Genomic DNA, 22570 nt, shown 5'->3' with positions numbered 1-22570 from the left:
TAATCACCTAAGGTCAGGAGTTCAAGACCAGCCTGGCCAACATGGTAAAACCCCGTCTCTACTAAAAATACAAAAATTAGCCGGGCATGGTGGCAGGTGCCTGTAATCCCAGCTACTTGGGAGGCTGAGGCAGGAGAATTCCTTGAACCCAGGAGGCTGAGGCTACAGTGAGCTGAGATCATACCACTGCATTCCAGCCTGGGTGACACAGCGAGACTGCATCTCAAAAAATAAAAATAGGCTGGGCGTTGCCGGGCGCGGTAGCTCAAGCCTGTAATCCCAGCACTTTGGGAGGCCGAGACGGGTGGATCACGAGGTCAGGAGATCGAGACCATCCTGGCTAACACAGTGAAACCCCATCTCTACTAAAAAATACAAAAAAAAACTAGCCGGGTGAGGTGGCGGGCGCCTGTAGTCCCAGCTACTCGGGAGGCTGAGGCAGGAGAATGGCGTGGACCCGGGAGGCGGAGCTTGCAGCGAGCTGAGATCCGGCCACTGCACTCCAGCCTGGGCTACAGAGCGAGACTCCGTCTCAAAAAAAAAAAAAAAAAAAAAAAAAAAAAAAAAAAAAAAAAAAAATTGGCTGGGCGTGGTAGCTCACACCTGTAATCCCAGCACTTTGGGAGGCCAAGGTGGGCGTATCACGAGGTCAGGAGTTTGAGAACAACCTGGCCAACATGGTGAAACCCCGCCTCTACTAAAAATACAAAAATTAGGCCGGGCGCGGTGGCTCAAGCCTGTAATCCCAGCACTTTGGGAGGCCGAGACGGGCGGATCACGAGGCCAGGAGATCGAGAGACGATCCCGGCTAACACGGTGAAACCCCGTCTCTACTAAAAAATACAAAAAAACTAGCCGGGCGAGGTGGCGGGCGCCTGTAGTCCCAGCTACTCGGGAGGCTGAGGCAGGAGAACGGCGTAAACCCGGGAGGCGGAGCTTGCAGTGAGCTGAGATCCGGCCACTGCACTCCAGCCTGGGTGACAGAGCAAGACTCCGTCTCAAAAAAAAAAAAAAAAAAAATACAAAAATTAGCTGGGCGTGGTGGCAGGTGCCTGTAATCCCAGCTACTCAGGAGGCTGAGGCAGGAGAATCACTGGAACCCAAGAGGTGGAGTTTTCAGTGAGCTGAGATCACGTCATTGTACTCCAGCCTGGGTGACAGAGTGAGACTCCGTCTGAAAAAATAAAATAAAAATAAAAAAATAAACATGGAAATATTAAACTTACCCATTCTTAGACAGAAATATTTCCTGGAAACCTAACTTAATATTATAAAAAGGTGAGGGGATGGATCATGCCCAAGCTGTTGCCCCTTCAAGAGTATTTATCACCAAGTTGGCCCCATAAAAACTATTGCAGCTATGAAGAAAGGGTGTCACTGCGTCTGCCTTCCTTGAGAAGAAGGCAGAAAGGAGGTCCTGAAGACAGACAGCTGCACCTACCTCGGTGCCTCCAAGCCGGTCTGCAGACCCTTCACGATACGTGTTTAGGTAACCATCCACCAGGGTGGTTAGGTCAGACATCATCTCATCTAGGAGTGCCAAGCGAAGGGGTAACAGGTAGGTAGCTTCCAGGGCCAAAATTTTCAGTAAAGAGGGTGACACAGGTCGGATGAACCACACTTCTGGATTTTCCTGGAGACAATAAAACAATTTCCTCTGAATAGTAAGCAAGACTTTAAAGAAAATAATTGTTTAAGGCCGGGCGCAGTGGCTCACGCCTGTAATCCCAGCACTTTGGGAGACCGAGATGGGCGGATCACAAGGTCAAGACATCGAGACCATCCTGGCTAACATGGTGAAACCCCATCTCTACTAAAAATACAAAAATTAGCCGGGTGTGGTGGCGCGTGCCTGTAGTCTCAGCTACTCAGGAGGCTGAGACAGGAGAATCGCTTTAACCCAGGAGGCAGAGGTTGCGGTGAGCTGAGATCGCCCCACGGCACTCCAGCCTGGTGACAGAGTGAGACTCAAGAAAAGAACTGTTCGGCCGGACGCGGTGGCTCACGCCTGTAATCCCAGCACTTTGGGAGGCCGAGGCGGGTGGATCACAAGGTCAGGAGATTGAGACCATCCTGGCTAACACTGTGAAACCCCGTCTCTACTAAAAATGCAAAAAATTAGCCGGGCGAGGCGGCAGGCGCCTGTAGTCCCAGCTACTCGGGAGGCTGAGGCAGGAGAATGGAGTGAACCCAGGAGGCGGAGCTTGCAGTGAGCCGAGATCGCGCCACTGCACTCCAGCCTGGGCGACTAAGCGAGACTCTGTCTCAAAAAAAAAAAAAAAAAAAAAAGAAAAGAACTGTTTAAAGTGTTGCTTAATTTAAGACACTATTGTTTTCTTCTATTATTACCTTCTACTTTCACACTATTGATAGCCTTTGAGCATACACACGCTTTGCACACATACTCCTACATTAACAGTGTGTGCGTAACAGAGAAAGAGCAGGGTAGAGGTTGGTCAATCAAGACTTCTCAAAGCCAGAGGCAGCAAACTTGATTATGTGAACAGAACTGCAGCCAATACAATTATGACCTAAGTTTGCATGCAAGGATGTCAGAAGCTAAAGAAAATTTACTTTACTTTGGGAGAAATAACTAGGGTGATTTTTGGTTCCATTGCCTTGATCCAAATTCTCACAAAAATTTCCCCCGTCACAGCTAGAAAATGTATTTAGGCTGGGCGCGGTGGCTCAAGCCTGTAATCCCAGCACTTTGGGAGGCCAAGGCGGGTGGATCACGAGGTCAGGAGATCGAGACTATCCTGGCTAACATGGTGAAACCCCGTCTCTACTAAAAATACAAAAAACTAGCCGGGCGTGGTGGCGGCGCCTGTAGTCTCAGCTACTTGGGAGGCTGAGGCGGGAGAATGGCGTGAACCCGGGAGGCGGAGCTTGCAGTGAGCCGAGATCACGCCACTGCACTCCAGCCTGGGAGACACAGCGAGACTCCGTCTCAAAAAAAAAAAAAAAAGAAAAGAAAATGTATTTAAAAGTGCTTATTTTATTTATTTATTATTTTTTGAGACGGAGTCTCACTCGGTTGCCCAGGCTGGAGTGCAGTGGTGCGATCTCAGCTCACTGCAATGTCCGCTGCCCCTGCCCCCAACTCCGGGTTCAAGCGATTCTCCTGCCTCCGCCTTCCGAGTGGCTGAGATTACAGACGCCTGCCACAATGCCCAGCTAATTTTTGTATTTTTAGTAGAGATGAGATTTCACCATGTTAGTCAGGCTGGTCTTGAACTCCTGACCTCAGTTAATCTGCCCACCTCGGCCTCCCAAAGTGCTGGGATTACAGGCGTGAGCCACTGAGCCCGGCCTAAAAGTGCTTTTTAATTGAGAGCCAGCAAATCTGGATCCTGGCTTTTATCCACTTGAGACCAGATATAAACTATTCCCATTTGGCACAGTTAAGATTTTGGCAATGTTCATATGAGTACATGGCAGCTGTCATTTTTCTATATAACAGGCTGATAATGCAGCTCAGAAAACACTTGAAAAAAGATAATGTCATACACGACATCCTCTAACACTCACCTGAATCAGTTTTTGTCTCTTTTCTAGAAAGGAGAGATATTTAGGGGCTACTTTAAGGTGTTTGATTAAACTCTCCTGCAAAGTAGTGATGCAGTTTGGAAGATAGCCACCCGTTTCCATGGAAAACTGAAGTACATCTGCTACCTGTGGTATTTTAAAAAGACAAACAGAGCAGTTGAATATATACAGAGAGCTATCTCATGCCAGAAATATATTTAGAGAAATGTCTAAATAACATTTTCCCCAAGGACCCACACAATAGACCATGTCATCAGGAAATTTAAAGTTGTTCAGTCAACTTAATTTGAAAAATGGGGGAAAAAAAAAAACAGAATAAAAGCTCAATTTTTTTTTTCTTTTTTTTTAAGGTGGAGTCTTGCTCTGTCACCCAGGCTGGAGTGCAGTGGTGTGATCTCAGCTCACCGCAACCCCCACCTTCCAGGTTCAAGCAATTTTCCTGCCTCAGCCTCCCAAGTAGCTGGGACTACAGGTGCAAGCTATGACGCCTGGCTAATTTTCAACTTTTTTTTTTTTTTTTTTTTTAGAGACAGGGTCTTGCTATGTTTTCCAGGCTGGAGTGCAGTGGCTATTCACAGGCAGGATTCCACTACTGATGAGCACAGGGGTTCTGACCTGTTCCATGTCTGACCTGGGCTCGTTCACCCTTACTTAGGCAACCTGGTGGTTTTCCCCGCTCCTGGGAGGTCACCACATGGATGCCAATCTTAGTACAGGCATCCAATCAGCACAGCGCCCTACAGTCCAAAACTCCTTAGCTCAAGCAATCCTCCCACCTCAGCCTCCATAGTAACCATGACTACAGGCACAAGCCATCACACCCAGCAACCCAACTTTACTGTGTTCTTATCTACTTTCTTTTTTCTTTTCCTGAGACAGGTCTTCCTCTGTCGCCCAGAGCTGGAGTGCAATGGTGTGATCTCAGCTCACTGCAACCTCCACCTCCTGGATTCAAGCAATTATCCTGCCTCAGCCTCCTGAGTAGCTGTGATTACAGGTGTGCGCCACCATGCCTGGATAATTTTTGTATTTTTACCAGGGTTTCACCATGTTGGCCAGGATAGTCTCGATCTCTTGACCTTGTGATCCGCCCGCCTTGGGTTCCCAAAGTGTTGGGATTACAGGCATGAACCACTGCGCCAGGTTTTTTTTTTTTTTTTTTTTTTGATATAGGGTCTTGCTCTATCTCCCAGGCTGGAGTACAATGCCACAATTATGGCTCATTGCAGCCTCAATCTTCCAGGTTCAAGGGATCCTCCCGCCTCAGCCTCCAAGTAGCTAGGGCTACAGGCACATCCCACTACGCCTGGCTAGTATTCTTAAACTTTTTTGTAGAGACAAGGTCTCGCTACATTGTTCAGGCTGATCTCAAATTCCTGGGCTCAAGCAATCCCCCTGTCTCCGCCTCCCAAAGTCTTGGGATTATAGGCGTGAGCCACTGCCCGTAATTTTTTTTTTCTCCTTGTTTTATAATACCTGCCTGCCTTATGGTTGTTTATTAGTCTTTGTTACCCTTTAGGGAATGAAGAAAGGGAGATAAAATTCAAGAATTATTTTTAGTGGGCTGAGAATGCATTCCTATAGTCCCAGCGAGTTGGGAGCTGAACCAGGAGGATCTCTTGAGCTCAGGAGTTCAGGGCCAGCATGGGCAACATAGTGAGACTCCGTTTCTGGGAGGAAAACAGATGGGCCTGGCATGTTGGCTCACACCTGTAATCCCGGCACTTTGAGAAGTCAAGGCTAGAGGACTGTTTGAGGTCGGGAGTTCAAGACCAGCCTGGACAACATAGAGAGATCCCATATATTAAAAAAAAATTAAAAATCAGCCAGGCATGGTGGTGTGTGCCTGTAGTCCCAGCTACTTGGGAGGCTGAAGTGGGAGGACGGCTTGAGCCCAGGACTTTGAGGCCTCACTAGCAGAGAGCTATGATCATGCCACTGCACTCCAGCCTGGGCAACAGAGCCAGACCTTGTCTCAGAAAAAAAAAATTACTTTTATTATCTACTGGTAACCAGGAAAATTTTATAAGAAAACCTAATAAAATAAATAATTAAAAGTATTTATCTATGTGTGGTAGGCTGGCCAATGGCCCCCAAAGATAACTACTTCATAAGCACTGGAACCTGTGAATGTTATCTTACACACAAAGGGGACTTTACAGCTGGGATTAAGTTAAGGATTTTGAAATGAGATTATCCTGAATTATCCAGGTAGTCCCTAAATGGAATGACAAGTGATTTTTTTTTTTTTTTTTTTTTTTGAGACGGAGTCTCACGCTGTTGCCCAGGCTGGAGTGCAGTGGCGCGATCTCGGCTCACTGCAAGCTCCGCCTCCCGGGTTCACGCCATTCTCCTGCCTCAGCCTCCTGAGTAGCTAGGACTACAGGCACCCGCCACCGCGCCCGGCTAATTTTTTGTATTTTTAGTAGAGACGGGGTTTCACTGTGGTCTCGATCTCCTGACCTTGTGATCCGCCCGCCTCGGCCTCCCAAAGTGCTGGGATTAGAGGCTTGAGCCACTGCGCCCGGCCATGATTTAAAAAAATTTTTTTTTATTTTTATTTTATTTTTGTGGCACAGAGTGTCGCTCTGTCACCCAGGCTGGAGTGCAGTGGTGCGATCTCGGCTCACTGCAAGCTCTGCTTCCTGGGTTCACACCATTCCCCTGCCTCAGCCTTCCGAGTAGCTGGGACTACAGGCACCCGCCACCACTACGACTGGCTAATTTTTTGTATTTTTAGTAGAGATGAGGTTTCACTGTGTTAGCCAGGATGGTCTCGATCTCCTGAACTCGTGATCCACCTGCCTTGGCCTCCCAAAGTGCTGGGACTACAGGCGTGAGCCACTGCGCCCGGCCTGACAAGTGATTTTTTAAAGAGTGAGGCAGAAGGAGATTTTACTACAGTCAGAGGAGAAGGTGATGTGATGATGGAAGCAGGGATTACAGTGATGCACTTTGAAAATGGAGGAAGGGGCTACAAGCCAAGGAATACAAGTGGCCGCTAGAAGCTGAAAAAGGCAAGAAAACTCACTCTCTCTTCAGAAGAGCTTCTAGAATAAACCAGCCATGCAAGACACCTTGACTTTAGCCTAGTGAAAATGATTCAAGATTTCTGACCCCTAAAACAATAAAATAATAAATTTGCATTGTTTTGGGCCACTAAATTTGTGGTGATTTGTCACAGCAGCAATAAGAAACTAATACACTGTTATAGAAAAACAAATTGGTGAAAATTCTGCTTCTTGGACTATGTAACTCTAAAAAGAAAAACATGAACAGATATGCCAAGGTCTTCATTAGACAATTCGTATAAGATCTAATCAAGAAGCCTAATGTCCTCAAGGAAACAAACAGCAATTATGTTAGATTTTGGAGTAAGCATAAAAGCAATCCCTACTAAGTGAAACATCCTGAAAGAAGGCACAAAGGAAGAGGTAAGTGAGAAATGGCAGCAAATTCATTATGAGTAGATATACAAACAGAAAAAGTGAACCAAATATAGTAACATAAAATTGAACTTTTAGAGATTGCTGCTCAAAAATAATTGGCCAACTCATTAGTTCAATTTCTCTCCAAAGGCTCTAAGCTTGCATAATCAAGATTTCCCTTTCCTGTCATTAACCTAAAAGACTAGAAGAACTTGAAGAAAACATAATTAAAACTAGTGGTTTTACTGTTCTCACAGTCAAACCAGAAACCCAGATCAGCTCTAAGAGCTAGTAGAGGTTCATGCCTTTACTTGGGTGGCTGAGGCAGGAGGATGGCTTGAGAGCAAGAGTTTGAGACTAGCTTGGGCAACACAGTAAGACTCCACTTCCAAATAATAATAATAATAATAATAACAACAACAACAACAATGGCTAGTAGAATCTAGGGATTTATCATTTCTCTAAGGTCCCCTAGATGACAGACAAATTATATCACTTCAGGCTGTTTGGGGCCCACATAGATTTGGGGGGGGGCATACGCAGGATGACCTGTACCCCTGAGCTAGATGTCAGCTTGCCTTAATTGTTACATATGTGGTAAAGGCAGATATGTGATTGTTCATCTCACACTATGTCTCCCATATCAGGCTTCTGAATGATCCCTAAATTGCTCAAGTTTCTGAATGCTATGGAGTATGAATCTTGCTTCTTATTTGACAAATTCTGGAGCAAAATGAGGAAAACATCTTTATAAATAATTTTAAGCAACTTTTCTGCAGTGCTTTTATAGTACACCAAATGTTCTCACATATTGTACAAACATTTTACATGAAAAGTGAGCAGAAATGGAGCATGAAAAAAAAAAAATTTAAAAACACTTTCACTCATCAGATGACCAGATGAGCCTTTTTATCTACAGGAGCTGCATATAATGGTTTGAATCCAGTGCTTCCCTTCATGTACCTGTGTGTCAAAGACATTATTCAGCAAAATTCCATACTGATGAGAGAGGCAATCAGAAAGCCAACGACAATCATGGATAACCTAAGGAATCAGAAGGGAACAGTCATTAGAACCTGGCTGCTAATCTTAATAGCACAGGAATCGGTTTATATACTTACCTTCAAAATTCTCTTGTCTTCTAATATCATCTGAAGTCCATTGTTGAAAGCTCGACTTCCCAGAAGGAAAATGTCAAATAAGTAAACTCGGCAATTTGTGGCCACCTACAATAGACCATCCAGACACACATGTCATAGGATAAGACAGAACTGAGGAAGGGAAATTTGAGGATGAAGAGTAAAAGACATGTGATAAAATATCTAACATCTTCACTTTATTTATTTATTTATTTAGAGACAAAGTTTTGCTCTGTTGCCCAGGCTGGAGTGCAGTGGCACACTCACGGCTCACTGCAACCTCCATCTCCTGGATTCAAGCAATTCTCCTGCCTCGGCCTCCCAAGTAGCTGGGATTACAGGCATGTGGCACCAAGTCCATATAATTTTTGGTTTTGTTTTTTGTTTTTTTGGGTTTTTTTGAGACAGAGTCTTGCTCTGTCACCTGGGCTGGAGTGCAGTGGTGTGATCTCGGCTCACTGCAGCCTCTGCCTCCTGGGTTCAAGCAATTCTCCTGTCTCAGCCTCCCAAGTAGCTGGGATTACAGGTGCATGCCACCACGCCCAGCTAATTTTTGTTATTTTTAGTAGAGAAGGGGTTTCACCATGTTGGCCAGGATGGTCTCGATCTCTTGACCTCATGATCCACCCGCCTTGGCCTTCCAAAGTGCTGGGATTACATGCATGAGCCTCCGCGTCCAGTGAGAAGGGGTTTCACCACATTGGCCAGGCTAGTCTCAAATTCCTGACCTCAGGTGATCCACCCACCTCAACCTCCTAAAGTGCTGGGATTACAGCCGTGAGCCCCTGCACCTGGCCAATTTTTGTATTTTTTTAGAGATGGGGTTTCACCATGTTGGCCAGGCTGGTCTCAAACTCCTGACCTCAAATGATCCACCAGCATCAGCCTCCCAAAACTTTATTTTTTTTGAGACAGGGCCTTGCTCCGTCACCCAGGCTGGATGACAGTGGCGTGATCTTGGCTCACTGCAACCTCCACCACCCAGGCTCTTGTGATTCTCCCACCTCAGCCTCCCAAGTACCTGGATTACAGGCGTCCACCACCACACTCAGCTAATTTTTGTATTTTTTGTAGAGACTGGGCTTTGCCATGTTGCCCAGGCTGGTTTCAAACTCCTAGGCTAAAGCAATCTGCCTGCCTTGGCCTCCCAAAATGCTGGGATTATAGGCGTGAGCCACCATACCCCACCACATCTTCACTTTTAAATGATAGGTACTTGATTCTTAGAGAAAACAGGTAAAATTTGTTCTTAAGTAAAAAAAACTAAGACACAATCACTGTGATTTTCTTTTTTCTTTTTTTTTGTTTTTTGAGATGGAGTCTCGCTCTGTTGCCCAGCCTGGAGTGCAGTGATGCGATCTCGGCTCACTGCAACCTCCACTGCCCAGGTTCACGCCATTCTCTTGCCTCAGCCTCCCAAGTAGCTGGGACTACAGGTGCCTGCCACCATGCCAGGCTAATTTTTTTTTTTTTTTTTGTATTTTTAGTAGAGACGAGGTTTCACCATGTTAGCCAGGATGGTCTCGATCACCTGACATCATGATCTGCCCGTCTCAGCCTCCCAAAGTGCTGGGATTACAGGCGTGAGCCACCAAGCCTGGCCAATGATAGGTACTTGATTCTTGGAGAAAACAGGTATAATTTGCTCTTAAGTAAAAAAAAGTAAGACATAATCACTGTGATTTTCAAAAGGAAAGAAAAGGACAAGCTGGTGAAAGAGACGTTCCCTTTTTTTTTTTTTTTTTGAGACAGAGTTTCGCTCTTGTTGCCCAGGCTGGAGTGCAAGGGCGTGATCTTGGCTCACTGCAACCTCCGCCTCCCAAGCTCAAGCAATTCTCCTGCCTCCTGAGTAGCTGGGATTACAGGGACCCGCCACCACATCTGGCTAATTTTTTGTATATTTTAGTAGAGACAGGATTTCACTATGTTGGTCAGGCTGATCTTGAACTCCTGACCTCAGGTGATCCACCCCCGTCAGCTTCCCAAAGTGCTGGGATTACAGGCGTGAGACACTGTGCCTGCCTTTTTTTTTTTTTTTTTTTTTGAGATAGAGTCTCACTCGGTCGCCCAGGCTGGGGTGCAGTGGCCAGATCTCAGCTCACTGCAAGCTCCGCCTCCCGGGTTTACGCCATTCTCCTGCCTCAGCCTCCCGAGTAGCTGGGACTACAGGCGCCCACCACCTTGCCCGGCTAGTTTTTTGTATTTTTTAGTAGAGACGGGGTTTCACCGTGTTCGCCAGGATGGTCTCAATCTCCTGACCTCGTGATCCGCCCATCTCGGCCTCCCAAAGTGCTGGGATTAAAGGCTTGAGCCACCGCGCCCGGCCTTTTTTTTTTTTTTTTTTGAGACGGGGTCTTGCTGTCACCCAGGCTAGAGTGGAGTGCAGTGGTGCAGTCATGGCTCACTGCAGCCTCCTCCGCCTCCCAGGTGATTCTCTGGCCTCAGTCTCCCAAGTAGCTGGAACCACAGGCGCATGTCACTATGCTCGGCTAATTTTATTTATTTATTTATTTATTTTTATTTTTTTATTTTTTGAGACAGACTCTTGCTCTGTCACCCAGGCTGGAGTGCAGTAGCGCAATCTGGGCTCATTGCAACCTCCGCCTCCCGGGTTCAAGTGGTTCTCCTGCCCTAGCCTCCCGAGTTGCTGGGATTCCAGGCACCCACCACCACGCCCAGCTCATTTTTGAATTATTAGTAGAGACGGGGTTTCACCATGTTGGCCAGGCTGATGGCGAACTACTGACCTCAGGTGATCCGCCTGCCTCGGCCTCCCAAAGTGTTGGGATTACAGGCCTGAGCCACCATGGCTGAGACTTTCACCTGTTACAATTTCAACTTTAATATTTGACCAGTCTCGGCCAGGCGCAGTGGCTCATGCCTGTAATCCCAGCACTTTGGGAGGCCGAGGCGGGTGGATCACCTGAGGTCAAGAGTTCTAGACCAGCCTGGCCAACATGGTGAAACCCAACCTCTACCAAAAACACACACACACACACACACACACACACACACACGCAAAAAAAATTAGCCAGGTGTGGTGGCAAGCGCCTGTAATCTCAGCTACTCGGTGGGGTGAGGCAGGAGAATCGCTTGAACCCAGGAGGCGGAGGTTGTAATGAGCCGAGATCGCGCCATCGCACTCCAGCCTGGGGGACAAGAGCAAGACTTTGTCTCAAAATAAATATATAAAAATGAAAGAAAAAAAGGAAGGAAGGAAGGAAGGAAGGAAGGAGGGAGGGAGGGAGGGAGAGAGGGAGGGAGGGAGGGAGGGAGGGAGGGAGGGAGGGAGGGAGGGAAGGAAGGAAGGAAGGAAGGAAGGAAGGAAGGAAGGAAGGAAGGAAGGAAGTTAGTTTACCAGTCTCATCTATGGCATTCTAATTATGAACTAAATATTTGGTCTTCCTTCTGGTTTCCTGAAATATAGCTCCTAAAACCCTTGGAATCTTTTTTTTTTTTTTTTTTTTTTTTTTGAGACGGAGTCTCGCTGTGTCACCCAGGCTGGAGTGCAGTGGTGCGATCTCGGCTCACTGCAAGCTCCGCCTCCCGGGTTTACGCCATTCTCCCGCCTCAACCTCCGAGTAGCTGGGACTACAGGCGCCCGCCACCACGTCCGGCTAATTTTTTGTATTTTTAGTAGAGACGGGGTTTCACCATATTAGCCAGGATGGTCTCAATCTCCTGACCTCGTGATCCACCCGCCTCGGCCTCCCAAAGTGCTGGGATTACAGGCTTGAGCCACCGCGCCCAGCCAAACCCTTGGAATCTTGAAAGTGAGTGATGAGTGTTTTTTGTGTATTAATGGGATGACTGGAGGCTGGGGGCTCCTAGATGCTCCTAGAGTTTCAGGATGGGTACTGGTCATAGGAAAGACAAACGCATGATTAGAGGGCTGGGACTTTCATCCCACTACCCAACTTCAAGGGAGGAGAAAGGGGCTGAAGGTTAAGTTGATCACAAATGGCCAATGACTTAATCAATTATGCCTACATAATGATGCCTCCATTAAAAACCCCAAAGGGAGGCTGGGCAAGGTGGTTCACGCCTGTAATCATAAGTACTTTGGGAGGCCAAGGTAGGAGGATCTCTTGAACCCAGGAGTTCAAGACCACCTGGAAAACTTACGGAGACCCCATCTGTACAAAAAATTTAAAAATCAGCTGAGCATGGTGGTGCACCTGTGATCCCAGCTACTCGGGAGGCTGAGGTGGGAGGATCACTTGAGCCTAGGAGCTCCAGGTTGCAGTAAGCCGTGTTTGTACCACTGAACTCTAGCCTAGGTGATAGAGATAGACTCTCTTTTTCTTTTTTAATTAAAACAAAACTTCTTCTTTTGAGATGGAGTTTCGCTCTTGTTGCCCAGGCTGGAGTGCAATGGCACAATCTCAGCTCACTGCAACCTCTGCCTCCCTGGTTCAAGCGATTCTCCTGCCTCAGCCTCCTAAGTAGCTGCAATTACAGGTGCCTGCCACCATGCCCAGGTAATCTGTTGTATTTTTAGTAGAGACTAGGTTTGGTGATCCACTCACCTAGGCCTCCCAAAGTACTGGGATTACAGGCGTGAGCCACCACTTTTTTTTTGGAGATGGAGTTTCAATCTGTTGCCCAGGCTGAAGTGCAATGGCGTGATCTCAGCTGACTGCAACCTCCATCTCCTAGGAGCAATTCTCCTGCCTCAGTCTCCCAAGTGGCTGGGATTACAGGCGCGCGCCACCACACCCAGCTAATTTTGTATTTTTAGTAGAGACGGGATTTCACCACGTTGGCCAGGCTGGTCGTGAACTCCTGACCTCAGGTGATCCACCTGCCTTGGCCTCCCTGGGATTACATGCGTGAGCAACCACGCCCAGCCAAAATTTTTCTTTAATATGGCAATGGGGTCTCCTTATGTTACCAAGGCTGGTCTTGAATTCTTCGACACAAGTGATCCACCTGTCTCAGCCTCCCAAAGTGCTGGGATTACAGGTGTGTACCACCATGTCTGGCCCCTTTTTTTTCTTTTATTAATTTTAAAGAGTCTGTCCAAAAAAAAAAAGAAAAGGCCTAAATTCACAGGGCTTCTGGATATCTGAGCAGGGGCAGGTTCCTGGGGGCGTGGGTGGCACACCCCTTCCCCCATACCTTGCCACGGTGAATAGCCACGGTGCCTGGCCTAGTCAACTCTTTAAAAAAAAAAAAAAAAAGTAGTGCCTCTGGGCTGGGCGCAGTGGCTCATGCCTGTAATCCCAGAACTTTGGGAGGCCGAGGCAGGCGGATCACAAGGTCAGGAGTTCGAGACCAGCCTGGCCAACGTGGTGAAACCCCCCTCTTCACTAAAAATACAAAAATTAACCAGGCGTGGTGGCGGGCGCCTGTAGTCCCAGCTACTTGGGAGGCTGAGGCAGGAGAATTGCTTGAACCCAGGAGGCAGAGGTTGCAGTGAACTGAGATTGTGCCACTGCACTCTAGCCTGGGCGACAGAGCAAAACTCCATCTCAAAAACAAGTAGTGCCTCTGGCCAGTTGCAGTGGCTCATGCCTGTAATCCCAGCACTTTGGGAAGCCGAGGTGGGCAGATCACCTGAGGTCGGGAGTTCGAGACCAGCCTGACCAACATGGAGAAACCCCATCTCTACTAAAAATACATTAGCCGGGTGTGGTGGCGCATGCCTGCAATCTCAGCTACACGGGAGGCTGAGGCAGGAGAATTGCTTGAACCTGGGAGGCAGAGGTTGTGGTGAGCCTAGATCGCGCCACTGCACTCCAGCCTGGGCAACAAAAGCAAAATTCCATCCCCCCCCCTCCAAAAAAAAAAAAAAGGAGTGCCTCTGAAATGGAGTGGAGATTTTTTTTCTCTCATAAGTTTTATTTTTATTTTTTGCTTTTAATACAAGTGCACGATGCTTTTATTTAAAAAATTAAACACACAAGCCCAGGGATCTGGTTGGGGAAAACGTGTCCATTAATTTGCTTCCAGTTGCAGAGAGGACAGCTGTAGGCCAGGCACAGTGGCTCACACCTGTAATCCCAGCAATCTGCGAGGTTGAGGTGGGCAGATCACCTTAGGCCAGGAATTGGAGACCAGCCTGGCCAACATGGTGAAACCCCGTCTCTACTAAAAAGACAAAAATTAGCCAGGCATGATGGCTCATGCCTGTAATCCCAGCTACTCAGGAGGCTGAGGCACTAGAATCGCTTGAACCTGGGAGGCGGAGGTTGTAGTGAGTCAAGATTGTGTCACTGCATTCCAGCCCATGCAACACAGCAAGACCCTGTCTCAAAAAAAAAAAAAAAAAAAAAAAACAAAGAAAGAAAGGAAAGAAAAGAAAAAGGAAAAAAAAAAAAAGAAAAAGAAAAAGGACACCTATAGCCAACTGCATGTTCCTCTGATACCCAGAAACCAAAAGGGACAATTTAGGAAATAACCTAGAACTGCCCAGACCTGTGTTACCAGGAAGACTACTCTCTTTTGTTTTGGTAGATGGAAGTTTTGGGTTGTTTTAAGTAATTTGTATTGTGCTGCTAATTCAAACCTCGTCATCTAAAAGCTAAGCTTGGCTAGCTGCAGTGGCTCAAGCCTGTAACCTCAGCACTTTGCAGTAAGGCTGACTCAGAAGGATCGCTTGAGACCAGGAGTTTGAGACCAGCCTGGACAACATAGGAAGACCTCATCTCTGGAAAAAAAAACAAAAAAAGTAAAGGAAGAGGGACCCAAAGGCTATCCATCCTCTAGCTATTCTTCAAGGCTAACTATGAACTTTTAAAAAATATTGGCCAGGGTGGTGGCTCATGCCTGTAATCTTAGCACTTTGGGAGGCCAAGGTGGGCAGATCACTTGAGATCAGGAGTTTGTGACCAGCCTGGCCAACGTGGTGAAACCCCGTCTCTACTAAAAACACAAAAATTAGCCAGGTGTGGTGGCACATCCCTATAATCCCAGCTACCCAGGAGGCTGAGGCAGGAGAATCGCTTGAACGCAGGAGGTGGAGGTTGCAATGGGCCAAGATTGCACCCCAGCCTGGATGACAGAGCAAGACTTTGTCTCAAAATAATAATAATAACAATAATAAATAATAATAATAGTAATGATAATAGAGACTCTCATTTGATATCTTCCAGGTCCAGGGAAACTAAAATGATGTGGTGAGAAACCTGCTCTGGAAAGCTACCACCTCAGAATGAAAAGGGTGACACAACAGAACTGGGAAGGACCTCCAGCAGAGCCTGAGAGACAGCACTGACGGTTTAACAGTGAACCTATTCTTGCCACTGAGCTTTAAAAAAAAAAAAAAAAGAATCTCATAGATTCTCCTTACAGGAGACAGAAGCTCTTTCCTTTTGAAAAGAATAAATTGAGTACCAGGAGAAGGAAGAACATTCCAACAAGTTATGCAACAATGACACTAGGGTGACAGAAAGAAAACAATTAATAAATCTACCAGTGAGCCAGATGCAGTGGCCTATCCCTGTAATCCCAGTGACTAGGGGGTCTAAGGCAAGAGGATTACATGAGGCCAGGAGTTTGAGATCAGCCTGGGCAACACAGCAAGACCCCATCTCAAAAAAACAAGGCTGGGTGTGGTGACACTCATCTGTAGTCCCAGCTACTCAGGAGGCTAAAGTGACAGGATAGACAGCATGAGCCCAGGAGTTCAATGCTGCAGTGAGCTCTGATCTGCACTGTGGCCTGGGTGACAGAGTGAGACCCCATCTCTAAAATACAGTTTTCAAAAAGAAAGAAAGAAAAAATCTACCAGTGGCTCTATAATTACTTCAAAACAAAAAGTTTTCAAAAATCTTTGACCTGCAGCCAGCACAGTTTGCCATGGCGACACACATTCGCTCCTTCTGCTGCCACACTCAGGACATTCTGCTTCTTGATATGGAGTATCTGGTAAGAAAAAGAAGGAAAGGAAAAAGTTTCAGGGAATAAATGTTGGCATGATAACATCATTATTGGCACAAGTACAATCGTCAGCAGTAAACAAAGTGCATCATCTTTGTTAAACTCACAAAATTTGATTAATCCAAAACAGTATGTTTTACATACACACATAAATCAGCACTGAATACTTCTGATTCTTTTTTTTTGTTTTAGCAAAAGTATTCCACAGCTGGAAAATAAATCACTCAGACCCCAAATGACAATAAGAGTTGAAAACTCAGACACTTTTTGTTACCACTGATGCTACAGAGAAAGACTCATAATCTGTTTTTATTTTTTTAATTGAGACAGAGTTTCACTCTTGTTGCCCAGGCTGGAGTGCAATGGCGTGATCTTGGCTCACTGCAACCTCCACCTCTCGGGTTCAAGTGATTCTTTTCCCTCAACCTCCCAAATAGCTGGGATTACAGGCATGCACCAACACACCCAGCTAATTTTGTATTTTTAGGAGTGACAGAGTGTCACTATGTTGGTCAGGCTGGTCTCAAATTCCTGACCTCAAGTGATCCACCCGCCTTGGCCTCCCAAAGTGCTGGGATTACAGGTGTGAGCCACCAAACCTGGACCAAAATTATAATCTTTTTTTTTTTTTTTTTTTTTTTTTGAGACGGAGTCTCGCTCTGTCGCCCAGGCTGGAGTGCTGTGGCCGGATCTCAGCTCACTGCAAGCTCCACCTCCCGGGTTCCCGCCATTCTCCTGCCTCAGCCTCCCCAGTAGCCGGGACTACAGGCGCCCGCCACCTCGCCCGGCTAGTTTTTTTTTTTTTTGTATTTTTTAGTAGAGACGGGGTTTCACCGTGTTAGCCAGGATGGTCTCGATCTGCTGACCTCGTGATCCGCCCATCTCGGCCTCCCAAAGTGCTGGGATTACAGGCTTGAGCCACCGCGCCCGGCCCAAAATTATAATCTTTAAGACAAGATTCATCATGCAAACTATGGCATGCCCTAACACAGGGCAGTTTACCATATCTGAAAGGAATATATGTGGTGGCTAAGTCTCAGAGTATCCACTGCTCAGAAAGACGGAAACAAGGATTCTTCAGGTCTCTTAAAGCCACGGATTCACTGAATTACTCAAAACTGAAACAGTGGCCAGGCACAGTGGCTCATGCCTGTAATACAAGCACTTTGGGAGGCTGAGGTAGGAGGATCGCTTGACCTCAAGGGTTTGAGATCAGCCTGGGCAAAGCAGCGTCTCTACAAAAAATACAAAAAATTATCCAGGCATGATGGTTCACACTTGTAGTGTAGCCCCAGCTACTCGGGAGGCTGAAGTGGGAGGATCACTTGAGCCTGGGAGGCTGAGGCTGCAGTGAGCCATGATGATGCACTTCAGCCTGTGTTAAAAAAAAAAAAAAAAAAAAAAAAAAAAAAAAAAAGGCCGGGCACGGTGGCTCAAGCCTGTAATCCCAGCACTTTGGGAGGCCGAGATGGGTGGATCACGAGGTCAGGAGATCGAGACCATCCTGGCTAACCTGGTGAAACCCCATCTCTACTAAAAAATACAAAAAAAAAAAAAACTAACCAGGCGTGTTGGCGGGTGCCCGTAGTCCCAGCTACTCGGGAGGCTGAGGCAGGAGAATGGCGTGAACCCGGGAGGCAGAGCTTGCAGTGAGCTGAGATCGGGCCACTGCACTCCAGCGTGGGCGACAGAGCGAGACTCTGTTTCAAAAAAAAAAAAAAAAAAAAAACACAAAAAACCAAAATAATGGTACCCCAGGTACACACTCTTGTTCTTTGATTATCTATAATCTTATCCTATTTCATTATATAATTCTATAATCCTTAATCCGTCATTCATAAAAACTTTTACGTGATACAAGATTCTCCCCGTTTTATAGGTAAATTATTCAATAATAGAAAGGCATAGTAATTTACACTAGCAACATATCTCCCTTTAGAGAGCATAAAGTGTTCTAAATTCTGAGTATCTCTCATCAATGATGAGAAAATGGCACTGAATTTCAGCTTCATCCCCAATCAACCAAAGATGGCTGCAGAACTGGCAACAAAAGCTGCATTCTCTATTGATGAGAATTCCTAATTACCTCTTCAAACTTCCAGAGCAAAAGCTTTATTTTGGTTTTTGTTTTGTTTTGTTTGAGACAGTCTCACGCTGTCCTCCAGGCTGGAGTGCAGATCATAGCTCACTGCGGCATGAACTCCTGGGCTCAAGTTATCCTCCTACTTTAGCTTCCTGCAGCCTCGACCCCCCGGGCTCAGCTGATCCTCTCATCTCAGCCTCCCAGGCAGCTGGAACTACAGACCTGTGCCACCATGCCCAGCTAATTTTTTGTATTTTTTGTAGAGGTGGGTTTTGCCTTGTTGCCCAGGCTGGTCTCTTATTCCTGGGCTCAAGTGATCTGCCTGCCTTGGCCTCCAAAAGTGCTGGTATTACAAGAGTGAGCCACCATGCCTGGCCACAATTCTTACCCTCATTTTTTTCTTATTGTTATCATGGACCCTTTAAATAATCTGTTGATACATAAATAATTCTTACAACTCAATGATAAAAATAATTATTACAACTCAATTAAAAAATAGGAAAAGGTTTGGGCACGGTGGCTCATGCCTGTAATCCCAGCACTGAGGGAGGCTGAGGAGGACAGATTGCTTGAGCCCAGGAGTTTGAGACCAGCCTGGGCAACATAGTGAGAAACTGTCTCTACACAAAATATAAAAATTAAGGCTGGGTGCAGTGGCTCACGCCTGTTATCCCAGTACTTTGGGAGGCTGAGGAAGACAGACTGCTTGAGTCCAGGAGTTCAAGACCAGCTTGGGGAACATAGCAAGACCTCATCTCTCAAAAAAAAAAAAAAAAAAAAAAAAGAGCTGGGCATGGTGGTACATGCCTATAGTCCAAGTTACTCAGGAGGCTGAGGTGGGAGGATTGCTTGAGATCCTAGGAGGTGGAGGTTGCAGTGAGCCAAGATCATGCCACTGCACTCCAGCCTGGGCTACCAAGCAAGACTCTGTCTCAAAAAAAAAAAGGCCAATGATCTAAATAGATGTTTCTCCAAAGAAGTTATACAAATGGCTAGTAAGCTCATGGAAATGTTCAACATCATTAGCCATCACAGAAATGCAAATCAAAACCACAACAAGATACCACTTCATACCCACTAGGATGGCTATACTCAAAATTACAGATAAGTGTTGGCAAGGATGTAAAGAAACTGGAACCCTCACAGACTGCTGGTAGAAATGTAAAATGGTACAACAGCTTTGGAAAAAAGTCTGGCCATTCCTCAAAAAAGTTAAACACAGAGTTACCATATGATCTAGCAATTTCACTCCTAGGTAACTACCCAAGAGAAATAAAATCATCCACACAAAAACTTGTCCATGAATGTTCATAGTAGCATTATTCACAATAACCAAAAAGAAGAAACAACCCAAATGTCCATCAAATGGTGAATGGATAAATAAAATGTAGTATATTCATAGAATAGAATATGATTTGGTGGCTGGCTGTGGTGTCTCATGCTTGTAATCCCAGCACTTTGGGAAGCCGGGGCAGGTGGATTGCTTGAGCCCAATAGTTTGAGACCAGCCTAGGCAACATAATGAGACGTTGTCTCTACAAAAAATATAAAAGAATTAGCCAAATGTTGTGGCACATGCCTGTAGTCCCACCTACTTGCGAGGCTAAGGTGGGAGGATTGCTTGAGCCCAGGAGGTCCAGGCTGCAGTGAACTGTGATCATGCCACTGTACTCCAACCTGGGTGACACAGAAAGACCCTGTCTCAAAAAAAAATTTGTTTTAATTTATAAGGAATATTATTTGGCAATAAAAATAAGTGAAATACTCATATAAGCTACAATGTGGATGAACCTTGAAAGCATTATGCTAAATAAACAAAGCCTGTCAAAAAAACTACATATTTTATTATTTTATTTATTTACTTATTTTTATTTATTTATTTATTTTTTTGAGATAGAGTCTCACTCTGTCACCCAGGCTGGAGTGCAGTGGCGTGATCTCGGCTCACTGCAACCTCCACCTCCTGGATTCAAGCAATTCTCCTGCCTCAGCCTCCTGAGTAGCTGGGAATACAGGCACGCACCACCACACCCAGCCAATTTTTGTGTATTTAGTAGAGACAGTTTCACCATGTTGGTCAGGCTGGTCTTGAACTCCTGACCTCGTGATTCACCCATCTTGGCCTCCCAAAGTGCTGGGATTACAGGCGCGAGCCACCGTGCCCGGCCTGTTTTGTTTGTTGTTTTTTGAGACAGAGTCTCACTGTCTCCCAGGCTGGAGTACAGTGGCATGATCTCAGCTCACTATAACCTCCACCTCCTCCCTCTCAGACTCCCCAGTAGCTGGGATTACAAGTACCTGCCACCACACCCAGCTAATTTTTGTATTTTTAGTAGAAATGGGGTTTCGCCATGTTGGCCAGGCAGTTTTAGTGGTTGCCAGGGGCTGAGGAGTAATTAGGAGTGGTGGATAAGGGGTGTGAGGTTTCTTTCTGGTATATTGAAAATATTCTAAAATTTATTATGTTGCTTTATGTACAACTCTGTGAATATACTAAAAGCAAGTGAGTTGTACATTTTAACTAAATAAATTGTATGGAACGTGGATCATATCTCAATAATACTATTTTTTTTTTTTATAAAAATCTTCAGTTCAGACTTAAAAAATAACCTGTTGATAGCTAACTCTCATTTTAAGAATGCATCCATAGGCCGGGTGCGGTGGCTTAAGCCTGTAATCCCAGCACTTTGGGAGGCCGAGACGGGTGGATCACGAGGTCAGGAGATTGAGACCATCCTGGCTAACATGGTGAAACCCCGTCTCTACTAAAAAAATGCAAAAAACTGGCCGGGCAAGGTGGTGGGCGCCTGTAGTCCCACCTACTCAGGAGGCTGAGGCAGGAGAATGGCATAAACCCGGGAGGTGGAGCTTGCAGTGAGCTGAGATCCGGCCACTGCACTCCAGCCCAGGCGACAGAGTGAGACTCCGTCTCAAAAAAAAAAAAAAAATGCATCCATGGGCCAGGTGTAGTGGCTCATGCCTGTAATCCCAGCACTTTGGGAGGCTGAGACAGGCGGATCACCTGAGGTCAGGAGTTTGAGACCAGCCTGGCCAACATGGCAAAACCCCATCTCTACTACTAAAAATACAAAAATTAGCTGGGCGTGCTAGTGCATGCCTGTAATCCCAGCTTCTTGGGAGGCTGAGCCAGAAGAATTGCTTGAACCTGGGAGGCGGAGGTCGAGGTGAGCCAAGATTGTCCCACCGAACTCCAGCCTGGGCCACAGGGCGAGACTCCATCTCAAAAAAAAACATAAATAAAAAATTCTGACTCTTCTCTGAAACTGCCAATGGCTTTCCATCTCACTCAAGTCAAACTCAAAATGTTTACAATGTCTAGAAAGCCCTAAGTGAACTGCCTCCTGCCCTCTTCCATCCCCTACCATTCTTCTTCACTGTGGTCCTGTCACACTGACCTCCCTGCTGTTCATCCACACAAGCTAGGAATATTTCAGCCTCAGGGCCTTTGTGCTTGCTAATTCCACTTTTAAGTTCTTCACTTTTTTTTTTTTTTGAGACAGAGTCTCGCTCTGTCACCCAGGCTGGAGTGCAGTGGCGTGATCTCAGCTCACTGCAAGCTCCGCCTCCCAGGGTCACGCCATTTTCCTGCCTCAGCCTCCTGAGTAGCTGGGACTACAGGCGCCTGCCACCACGCCTGGCTAGTTTTTTGTATTTTCAGTAGAGACGGGGTTTCACCGTGTTAGCCAGGATGGTCTCTATCTCTTGACCTCATGATCCGCCTGCCTCAGCCTCCCAAAGTGCTGGGATTACAGATGTGATCCACAGCGTCCAGCCTTTAAGTTCTCCACTTTGATATCTACATGGTTCCCTTACTTACTCAAGTCTTTGTTCTAATGTCACCTACTTAGAGATGTTTTCTCTGTCTATCCCACATAAAATAGGACCTCCTTGTCACTCTAGTCCCCATAACATGCTTTATTTTTATTCCCAGCACTTACTGCCACCTAAAATATAAGCGTTTGTTTATTGTCTTGCATTAGAATATAAGCTCCTGGAGCGCTGGAACTTTGTCTTGATTATGGTTTTACTCCAGATCTCAGAACAGTGCCTGGCATATAGCAGCCACCAAATACTACGTTGAATTAATAGGAAAAAAAAAATCAAAAATCTTATAATAAAGAAATTTATGAGACACAGACATGACACCTACATACAGGCAATACTAGTAATGATTGAGGACAATACTTACTGCAGCACCAAACTTCTGCTGGAATTGATTAATGACGGTGTATGTCACCTCCTCTTCCTCTACAGGACAAGGATCGCATTAGATATATTTCTCTTCCTCAGCAACAGAATAGCTTTCCCACTAATTTTGGCCACACTCATATATTCCTACTCTATTGCAACTCAAATGTCTAATGTTATTTCATTATCACCTGCATTAGCCCATCACACAGTGAACACTAATTAACATCTTGTTTGTCAAATCAGAATAAACAAAAACCCCACCAATGATAATCTTA

At 46.0% G+C, this 22570-nt stretch overlaps 1 protein-coding gene across 6 annotated transcripts in view; it reads right to left on the bottom strand.

Moving 5' to 3' along the window:
• Positions 1 to 22570, bottom strand: part of LOC105492001 (exonuclease 3'-5' domain containing 1) — a 49893-nt gene that overhangs the window by 7743 nt on the left and 19580 nt on the right. For all 6 annotated transcript variants that reach the window (XM_011758831.2, XM_011758842.3, XM_071067073.1 and 3 more), the window contains 6 exons: positions 22294 to 22352; positions 15899 to 15985; positions 8099 to 8203; positions 7941 to 8021; positions 3532 to 3675; positions 1442 to 1633 (listed from right to left, as the gene is read on the bottom strand). In XM_011758831.2, coding sequence (XP_011757133.2) covers positions 1442 to 1633; positions 3532 to 3675; positions 7941 to 8021; positions 8099 to 8203; positions 15899 to 15985; positions 22294 to 22352 — 668 coding nt within the window. The remainder of the gene's footprint in view (positions 1 to 1441; positions 1634 to 3531; positions 3676 to 7940; positions 8022 to 8098; positions 8204 to 15898; positions 15986 to 22293; positions 22353 to 22570) is intronic.

Source organism: Macaca nemestrina, chromosome 7 (genome assembly GCF_043159975.1).
Source record: "Macaca nemestrina isolate mMacNem1 chromosome 7, mMacNem.hap1, whole genome shotgun sequence".
In the NCBI taxonomy this organism is placed as follows: Eukaryota; Metazoa; Chordata; class Mammalia; order Primates; family Cercopithecidae; genus Macaca; species Macaca nemestrina.
This window is presented reverse-complemented; position numbering and strand designations above follow the sequence as displayed.